The following is an 11,056-nucleotide window of genomic DNA, read 5'->3' on the forward strand; positions in this document are numbered from 1 at the left end:
GAATCTTGGAGCATGGATAAAAAAAGATTCCAATTCGATTTGAAATTACTTCAATAACGGGATTGCCCATGATCAAATCCCAAATGAACGGGAAACCCTAATTCGGGGGAGACCTTGTATATCCAAGGGATGACTAAGAGCAAAAAGGGGCTTTTTTGGATCGTTGAATTGAATATTGAAACGAACACTTACAAAACCTTCTCTGTAATTCTAACTTGATCGTTAGAAGATTATTGGCAGGTACCGTACATGTGCTATCAAAGAGGAGCAAGGAGCATATTCTCATAACTAAGTAGAGTTATTCGAGGCAAAACTCCGATCTACCTCTAAAGAAAGTATATTATATTTATAAATATTTTAAAATAATAATAATAATATTTATATTCTCTCTCCCTAAAAATATTAAATATAGAAACCAAAATTCAATTTATTTATGGTCTGACTCAATACATTTTCATTTTTTTATTTTCTCTACCAAGTTGATGAACTGAATCCATGATTTCCCTAACCAACTTGATGAGCTGGTGCAATCGAATTTTAAAAGATGAGTCACCTCAAAATCTAGTTGAGTCAAGTCAAATTGACTCGGCCGAGTTCGAGTCAAGCTTTAATACTATGAGTCTATCTGTGCATCTCCCCCGGTAAGGGATCCGCAATCTGTCCATATATTTAAGCCTGACATCTCGGAGGTTTCCAACTCCACGTGCACTGGTCCAGATTACACAATAGAAAATCATTTTTGCTGACAACTTGTGCATCAAAAGTTTGATGTGGCCCAACTCAAAAACATATCAAAACCGTCTTTCTATTTTGCCAACTTATCATAGATATTTGTCTCATTTCTTGGTGGACCTACACAAGTAAGTCACACTGTTTTGTGGGCTTTAAAATATACATGGGCCTATTCATGAAAAGCCCAAATCAAACGGATACAAATGTCCAAATAGGATTTGATGTAAATGTTAACTATAAAATAAAAATATATATATTAAAAGTGACACGTGGCATATGGATATCTCATGATTACTTAATTGCTAGATTCTTGGGAAGCATCACATGATTTCTTTGTGATTAGCTACTAATTAGGGCCTGTAATTAATGAAATTTTAAATACCCAAAACGCCCATCATATTTCCCAAAAACCAAATCTGTCCACAGTCCACAACAGAAGCTCCTTCTCTGCTCTGCAACCTTTCTTTCTCACTCCATGGTTCCTCATCAACCCATTTGAAATAAACACAAACCCATTAAAATTTCAATCTCAAAAACCATCTTCAAATCTCTTCATCAATGGAAGAAACAAGAAATCCCAAAAAACCCATCAAGAAAAACCACCAAAACCAGACCCATAAACCAAAAAATACAGAGAAACCACCTTCATGGGCAGTTGTGAGGAGCCTCTTAACTTGTAAACATCTCCAAACAGAACAACAACAACAACAACAAAAACAAAAAGAACCCATTGAAGGAAACAGTAAGAAATGCAAGAAAATGAGATGTTCTGGTTCTCTATGTAACAACACAAAGGTGATGCACAGACCTGATCAAACATGTTCTCCTGAAGAAAACAAGAAATGTGCTTCTTCTAATGTTAATGGTTCTACTTCTAGCAGATCTATTAAAGCTCCTTTAAATGAGATCAATGGAGTTGTTTCTATGTCTTCATCTTCTTCATCAATGTCTTTGTCTTCTCGTTCTTCTGTTAGTGGATCATTTAGAGGAATGCAACTAAGGAGATTCTCAGGATGTTATGAGTGTAGAATGGTTGTTGATCCATCTCATGGGGTATCTAGAGATTCTTCTTCTCTAAGGTCTACTCTCTGTCCCTGTCCTGAATGTGGAGAGGTTTTCATGAAACCTGAGAATTTGGAGCTTCACCAATCTGTTAGACATGCAGGTATCCTTCAAATATTCTTCCTTTTCTTTACTTTTCATATAAAAGAAAAATTGTTTGGGTCTGTTGTATTTTTTGTTGGTGTTACATTTTTTTTTTTTATCCTTCAAAATTTATTCCTTTTCTCTATTTTTTAGAATTTGTTTTGTATGGGTCAGTCACATTTTTTCTTGGTGTTACATTTGATTTAATCCTTCAAAATTTCTTCCTTTTCTTTACTATTTATAATTTGTTTTGTTTGGGTCTGTTATATTTTTTCTTGGTGTTACATTTGTTTTTATCCTTCAAAATTTCTTCCTTTATTTGCTTTTTATAACTTTTTTTGTTTGGGTCTGTTACATTTTTTGTTGGTGTCACATTTGTTTTAATCCTTCAAAATTTCTTCCTTTTCTTTACTTTTTATAATTTGTTTTGTTTGGGTCTGTTACATTTTTTTTTTTTTTTGATGTTACATTCGTTTTTATCCTTCAAAATTTCTTCCTTTTTCTTGACTTTTTTATACTTTGTTTTGTTTGGGTTTGTTTCATTTTTTCCTGGTGTTACATTTGGTTTTATATAAATTTCCTTTTCAATCTGTTACTGTTATGTTATTCCAGTTTCAGTGAACTATTTTCGGCAGAGAATACTAGACTTGGAATTATAATTTTAATTGTATTTTACTCCTTTTGAATTAGAATTCAATAATGGCATCTAGTTGTTATAATTCTTATACCCAAAAATCTGATTTCAGTTGAATTTTAATACCCATTTCACTAATTTAATTCCTCCATTTTTTATTTATTTTTGTTGTAAAATTTCACAGTATCTGAATTGGGTCCTGAAGATACAAGTAGGAACATAGTAGAGATCATATTTCAATCAAGTTGGTTGAAGAAACAAGCACCAATATGCAAGATTGACAGGATCCTCAAAGTCCAAAACAGTCAGAAAACCATTACTAGATTTGAAGATTATAGGGACTCTATCAAAGCAAAAGCAAGCAAACATGCAAAGAAGTATCCAAGATGTGTAGCGGACGGTAACGAGCTACTGAGGTTCCATTGCACAACCTTTGTTTGCTCTATTGGCATGAATGGGTCTTCAAATCTTTGCAATTTGATCCCCCAATGTAATGTTTGTAGCATTATAAGGAATGGGTTCAAGAACGATGGAGTCATTGTTGAAGGAGGGATCTGCACGACAGCTACTAGTGGGAAAGCCCATGACATTGCTCGAATTTCATCCGAAGACGATAAACGGGCAATGTTGGTTTGTAGAGTGATCGCTGGAAGGGTGAAAAGAAATCAAGATTCTAGTGTAGAAGAGTTTGATTCGGTTGCTGGTGCTGCTGGGATGTACTCGGATTTAGATGAATTATTTGTGTCCAATCCCAAGGCTATATTGCCTTGTTTTGTTGTGATCTATAGAGGCTTTTAGTGATTTAGTTCATCTATGGTTTCATGTTTTGGTTATGTTACATAAACATTTGGTTATGTAATCTTTGCTTTGATGTTGTTAAAATACCTTTTAATTCAACATGTTTTACATGTTTCTGTGTTCTTGCTTTCTTGCATGTTTTATCTCAAAGCCATGTAATAGGTTTTGGGTCAGACTCTAAACCATACACTTTGATCGAATGGTTGTCGTTGTCCCATCAATTCTGTTTATTTGATACATCAGATCTCCTAGCTGGGTCTCTATTATTTTGTCTTCCCTTGCCTTACATGTGCATTGTTATCTACATGATAGGGACCTTTGATGCCTCAAAAATAATTCACTTGTGTTTGGATTATGTGAAAAGGCTACATCGTGATTCGTACACTCGTATACAATTGTGCATCTAGGATTTAGAAATAGCCATTGTTTGGTATACACACTCTACATAAAATTTTTCCCTCTTTTGGTTGTATGGGCCTTATGATGTATAATATTTTGCTAAGGACCTATTTGGCGCAGCTTTACTTTCAACCAAAGTTCTTCTATGGAATCACTTTCTTAAAATAAGCTTTTTGAGTTCTAGAAGCACTTGCATAAGCTGTGGGATGTTTGACGAAATCAACTAAAAAACAGTTTCCAGTATCCGACGAGGAGACGAGATAACTTTATAAATAGTATTGAATTTTTTTTTTAAATATTTAATAAGACAAATGGGGACATATTTGTTGCAAAATCGTAAAATCCCATAATTTTAATCTCATCCTGCTTCCATAAAAAATGAGAAGCCAAAAGTGGGTTCAGGCAGCTTCAGCTTCTAGACCCTTTTTCGGATTTCGGCTTATGGCTTTTTCAGAAATTCCAAAGTAGAGTACATACTTTTGATTTTGGGAAGTATTTTTTGGTGGACGAAAGCTAAAAGTCGCACCTCAAATTCTGCTCCAAACACAACCTAACTAATTAATTGGTTTATGCTTATCTGATTTTACTAGTGAGTTCCTTATGATTTTAATCTTGTTTAATTTCTAGCCTTTACTTTACAGTGTTTTTCACTGATAAGAAACAGTTAAAAGAAGAACCCATCTCTGAAAAAAGCTTAAGAGAACAAATTCATTGTTTTCTAGGAAGAGAACAAATTCATTGTTTTCTAGGAAGAAAAAAATTAAAGCAGATAGGTTCCTTAGAATAAGTGGTTGCCTTTCAAGTGAAGATGTTGAAAGCAATACAGCATTAGAAATAGCCCAAGAGTCAGTTGCCTTTTTCCATGTGGGGGAAGGGAGGGACCCTTAAACTTAAGGGTCTGGTCAGCTTTTTACTCATTAGGGACCATTGGGGTTAGGGTTCAACCCCTTAGTTTGTGGGACCCACCCATGTCTGTGCCAGGTCAGACGCAAATGGATGGACCACTTGGTTGGCCTAAGATATTTTTTTCCGACTCGGTTTTTTTACTCGAATGACATGGTAAGGGCACAGACCTGTAAATCTTTTTTTGCTTTTGTATCCCCAAAAAAACAATCTATGGTTCTGTGCCCTTGCCACGTCATTCTAGTACAGACCAAGTAAAAAAAAACAAGTCCGAAAATCACGACTCTTTTTTTTTTTTTTAAGGGTTAGGGTTTAAATGATATGGGACCAAGGGACCCTTAGCACTCTATATTTGCGTTTCTTCCAAGTTTATTCAGAAGGATGGTTAATGTTTGACCAAATAGAGACATTTTGGTAGATAGGATTATTCATGATTTAATAGAGTTGGAATTTAAGACCCATTTCTAATAAACAATTAAGCACAGTACTTTGGGCCCACTGACCTTATAAATTTTGGCCCATCATTAACTTTGGGCCATCACTTGGTTGTCCAACACATAAAAAAAATCAAGAGAGTGTTTATTGCTTCACCAACTTTCTTTTATAGAACATGATCATCATCAAAGCCTTATCCCAAGCAATGAAATTAAATTTGGTTTTTTGGTGCAGATAACCATTATATTTAGAGTCGTGCTGAGGTGACACAAAAAGAGACACAAGGGTGACAAAAAGTTGTGGTGTCATGCACATTTCCGTGAGATACGAGTAAAAAGCATCTATGCTTATGTGCACGCCACCACATCATATTTGTCACTTTTGTGTCTCCGTTTGTGTCATTCCAGCATTTTCCTTTTATTTATAATGACCATACTCATTTTTTGCCATTTCTCTTTTTTGAATAAGCTCTATGATTTCGATTTTTATTTTATTTTGATTAGAAAATTTCTTCGGAACTCTTGGGATACTAGTTATAAGAGTGTGAGTGATCGAGGAAAAAAATCAAAGGTTAGCTGTCATCGGATTGATTTCACAACGACTTCCTTGTTGCTATCTTCTTTTTTTCCTCCAAACTCCGTCATGTGTCCACATATGGTCTTTGGTGTGTTATATGTAATTTCCTTAATTGATGTGCTATGAAAACAAGTAATTGAGGAAATTTGATAGTTTCAAACTGATGAATTGGTGGGTTTTTAATTTTTTTCTTTTTTATTTTTTTTATTAGAGCTTTTATTTTGAGAACTCAAATTAATGAGGAAATCAATCATTCATCAATCTGGCTGATTTCTCTGATTGGGTAGAAAGAGAGAAAAAAGAAGTTAAAGGCTTGATTGGAAGACGGAGTCAACGATGCAAATCTCAAGATTTAAAAACAAAACATGGCATGAGTCAAGATAATCAAGATCTGGGCAATAAAGAAATAACATTTAAATAGTTTGAACTATTTTTTGAAATAAATATATTAAAAAAAAAAAAAAACTTAAGAAAAATAAAGCTAAAAAAAATAAATAAAAAAGCATCCATGTCCAATAGGTGATAGAGTAAGGCAAAATTAATTTGTTAGGAGCTTAATCCTAACTCCTAATGTCCCACTTAAACGAGAGAAAGGGTGATATCAAGTGCTCAACACAGCAAGGATTGTATAAAAACATGATTGAAATAGAAAAAAAATTTATTAATTATTAATAATGAAATTACATTTTTATATAAATAAAGAGTACTAATCTTAACAACTAACTAATTCGACATGTCCAAATTGACTAAAACACATACCAATTACTAATTCATACTGATGCAATCCTCTTTATTTGAAGATACTCAAAAAATAGAAAACTAATTTAAATAAAATACAGTCCTAATGATGCCCCCCTCTAAAAATTGACCATGTCCTCAAGACGAAGACGGAAGAGTAATTTCAATTAGAATATTTCATCATCCACTTCATCCCGTCCTTCTAACAAATATATTTGCATCTTCTTACATCGGTAGCCTATTATGTACGTTTATCGCAGTTATAACACAACCTCTTGTCCCACCGAATTTTCATCTCATCACTGGAAATTCATAGTGTGAGTGTTGTGATCATCTTAGATCAATTTTTTGTTTGTATTTGACCATTGATAACAACCTCATACTTGTTCACCAATCTTTTGAACTCCTAAAACATATCTACGGTCGTGGAGCCTTGACGCAACTTTGAGAGCATTCTATATAAGTTGTTTGCTTCAAGCAGTCCAAATCATTTCAGCAAGGTTGTAGTCATCTCTCACCATGTTGGGTTAAGATAAGTTCGACTATACCATTGATATCAAGCTAGACCAACACCTTCCATGTGAAATGAAGCGAGAAGAATGCGCTCTTGCTCTGTTGTAAGATGATAACTAAAGAACTGCTCAACTTTATAGATAAAATCTAAAGGCCTTTGCCCATCAAAATTTAGAAAATTAATGTGTACAAAGCGAGGGTGAACTCGTCCTACTACTAGAACTTCAAGGCGTTGATCATGATTACCAACACTAGAAGCATTGTCTTAACTTCCATCATCTCATCGTAGGGATTGATTATTCAATGGTGGTAGTGGTGGTGGTGGCATAGAGAGCCGCTCGATTGATTGTTGAATGTTTGTCATCATAGCTTATAGATTTGCGATATATAACTTTCAACTTTGGCCATACGTTCATCCATGATTTCTGATTTTGATAGCTTTTTTTCCTTTTTTCCTCGCTTGCATGCCTAGAAGAGTCTACTCTGATATCAACTGTGAGGAACCTAACCCTAACGTACCCACTTAAACGAGAGAATGAGCAATCTCGAGTGATCAACGCACCAAGGTATGTAAACACACCATTGAAATAGATATTCTCCTATTAATTATTAATAATGGAATTATATCTTTACATAAATAAAGAGTCCTACTCCTAACAACTTACTAATTTCACATTGACTAAAACACCTACCAATCACTAATTCATATGGATAGAATTACTACTGATATAACAATACTAAAAAAATAGAAATTTAATTGAAATAAAATAGAGTCCTAGCACAATTCAGATTGTTAATTCTTGGTTATTTACAAAGAAGCCTAATAATAAATTTATTCAAAATCCTATTGAACTAACCCTGGTTTAAATCCTATTGAACTACCTTTCACTTTTGCTAACAACTGTCCCTTTGCTTGCCTAGCAAAAAATCAAAATCAAAATGGGTTTGAATAATGATAGTGAGAGTGGACATTGTAATACCCTGAAATAATAAAGTGTATAGATATAATATATATGTATACATGCATGTTTGATAAAACATAGTTGATAACATATAGATATAAATTTTATTCTATCATTTTTCGAATTTATAATATAATTTTTTTTCTCGTTAAGGTAAAAAGATAATTTCACCAACATATAGTTTAATCACTTTGAAAATATCTTTATTAGAAAAACACTTATTTCTTTACGTAAGTTTGATCATCCTTTGAATATGGGAAATCATAACTTAATTAAAAATTATGAATTTCTTTATATTAAAGATGTAACTGTCATTTTTATTTGAATAATTTTTATAGTAATTTGGACACCCAAATGTCAAAATATCATTTTTGCCAAAGCATAATAGATGTCTAGGATATAATTTTACAAAATATATTAGATTTCCTAAATTTTAAGAGACATAAGATTTTTGGATTATTTTACCCTTCACATATTTTTTATAACTTCTTTGTTTTTTTTATATGATTTACTTTGTAATAATATTATATTTTTATCATTATATATTATATAATAAAGTTTTAAAATTAATATGATGATATTGATGGTGTTATTGGTTAAAAGTTGAGATTTTTTTGAAAATATGTATTTGATCTTTTTATATAAGGTCTTTCAGAAATTTTCAAAAGTCAAAAAGTATCTCAAAATAATCTATTTTGAATTTTAAATTGTTATTGAATTATAAGAGAGAAAATTGGATGATTAGTTGATGTTTATCCTATAAATTTGATAATTTTGAATTTTTAAAACTCTTTTATGTCACGTGACATTTTTCTGTTGCACAGAACCCTATTTTTTTTTATCCAAAATGTAATATGTGTTTTAATCTTATTGATTGATGACATTTTACTCTAAGATGTTTCTATATGGCTCAAAAATCAATAATCAATGATCATAATGAAATATGGAGTATTTTAACCTAAATAAGTGTAAACTATAGGATCAATGTCACACCAATTTGTTGGGAACCTAGGATGAGAAAAACAAACTTTTGAAGATTTAAAATTCCTAAAAGTATCCTCAAATTCGTGCTCACCTCATCCCCACTTTAAAATATTTAGAGAAACATTATTATTTGCTAGAAAAACACCATTGAAAAGTTCTTTTAACTTTTATTTGCTAAAGTCTTTTCCTTTCGTGTGAAACACAAAAGTTCTTCATCTAATCAAGGTCTAAAACATATTTCATCTTCAAACCAAAATATTAGGAAGGTACACACCTATATTTTTCTTGATATTTTTGTTATAATAATGTTATTTTCTTCTTTTTTTAATTTTCTTGATCTAAGAAAAATTATGTGTTTCTTTTTATATATTATTTAAGGAAGAAGAATTCATTAACGATGAATGTATCAGGATAATGATGTTTTAAAAAATGATATTTTTGCATTGACATAACGGATTGATAAAAACCCTAATTGAGCAAGAAAGAGCCAAAGTGCCTTAAGGTGTAAGGCCCAAACGTCCTGTGGAAGACCCCGTGTTATATATGTGTATGAACTTATACATGCATGCCCCGTATTATGTGGATAAGACATTTGTATGACATAATTTATTTATTTATTTATTTATTCAATTATTTTTATATCAATTACACAATAGAAGATTTATAATATTCTTCATTTACTCGATATTATTATTATTCTGATTAAATCATGAGTGAATATAATAGTACCTATAAAGATTTTTCTCGTTGTTTATTCAAAATTATCATATGCTCATTCTAAGAAAGTGTCTTAATAAACACGAAGTGGTTTATTTATTTTATTTTATTTTATTTGTGAATCTATGTGATTAATCATCCAAGAGGAATGTTAGGTTGATTATTAATTTTTTTAAATAATGGATTGAGGTTATGTTTGATTGTCATTTATTTTCGAGCTTGGAATAAATTAGATATAAATCATTCAATAAATTATTAATTTTAGAATATGCCACCATTGCGAATAGATAAGGGACAAAAACATCTTTCCAAAATGAAAAAAATCATCAAAATCGGATGAGTATTAAGATTTATATGTTTTTTTTAAATAAACTATGCAAATCTAAATTTATGTTGTCTTTGCAAATAGGCTCTATGTCAGCCTATTTTTCTCTAAGAAATATTCCTTTTTTAAATAGTCAAAACATAAAACTTTTAGGTTTATGTGTTAGTTTTCCAACCCCACCGATCGTTTACAAAAATATTGAACATATAATTCAGAACTATCATTTCTTTAAAATGTATATGTTTAATCCACGATGGGACAACTCACATTTGTTAATTTTTTCTGAAATTTTCTCTCATATTTTCTTTTGTAATGTGTAGCTATTATATTTTTTTACGAAAAATACCTTGAATTGATAATCTAACAATTAAGAATTGCACCATTTTGAGATGTCTCGATAATCAAATAAAATCATATATTTTGTAGGTCGTCTTAGTAAAAAAGAACCTCATCTCATTTTTAAAAATTTAGTTCCACCAAAAATGGAATGCAATTTGAAACATCGTAGACCATTCCACCATTAACACTGGGCCTACTTTCAATAAAGACATCACCATCCTCAAAACCTTTTCCCAAAGTTTGGGGGTGAGTCATGTGAATAATATTACTCTATTCCACTATATCTAAAGCCATGACTTCTTTTACTAAAATCATGTTGATATCTACTTTCCTTACTTCCATCCACATTTTTTAGTTCTTCATCTCCTATCTTTTAAAATCTTCACTTGATATCTTCTGCTTGAAATGTCATGTAAGAACACTAGTGTCACACAAACAGCCCCCTCGAAAAGTCTAAGGGCTTAAAATGGGTCGGGTTCGAACTGGATTTGAGTATATCAATAAAATTCGGATCTGGATCTGGATATGAATCCGACTTGGACCTTATTAGCTAAATCCATATCCGAACCATGTTGAATACTAAATCTGAATCTGACCCAAATAATTTTGGACCGTTCAACTTTTTTCTTTTATATTTCTTTTCTATTTGTTATATTATTCTATTTTACAATACAATTTATTTATTTTCTAAGAATTGTGTTATTAAAGTAGTAAATAAATATATTTTGAAAAGTAAAAACAAATTGAAGGCAATATATTATTCAGATATAGAGATGGATCTGTATATGACCCTAATTCGACTTGGGGTTTGGGGGCTAAGGGACATCAACCCATATTTTTATTCGAATCAACTCC

General features: G+C 31.7%; 1 protein-coding gene across 1 annotated transcript; it reads left to right on the forward strand.

Annotated features, from left to right (window-relative positions):
- The first annotated feature begins 1,131 nt into the window (after positions 1-1,131).
- LOC147406464 (uncharacterized) lies at positions 1,132-3,422 on the forward strand. Its single transcript, XM_086432785.1, has 2 exons — positions 1,132-1,897; positions 2,697-3,422. Exons 1-2 carry the CDS (start codon positions 1,291-1,293, stop codon positions 3,308-3,310), a joined length of 1,221 nt encoding a protein of 406 aa, XP_086288911.1. The 5' UTR covers positions 1,132-1,290; the 3' UTR covers positions 3,311-3,422.
- Positions 3,423-11,056: the final 7,634 nt, after the last annotated feature.

This window comes from Akebia trifoliata, chromosome 3 (assembly GCF_017979445.1).
Source record: "Akebia trifoliata isolate Shusen 1 chromosome 3, ASM1797944v1, whole genome shotgun sequence".
Lineage (NCBI taxonomy): Eukaryota > Viridiplantae > Streptophyta > Magnoliopsida > Ranunculales > Lardizabalaceae > Akebia > Akebia trifoliata.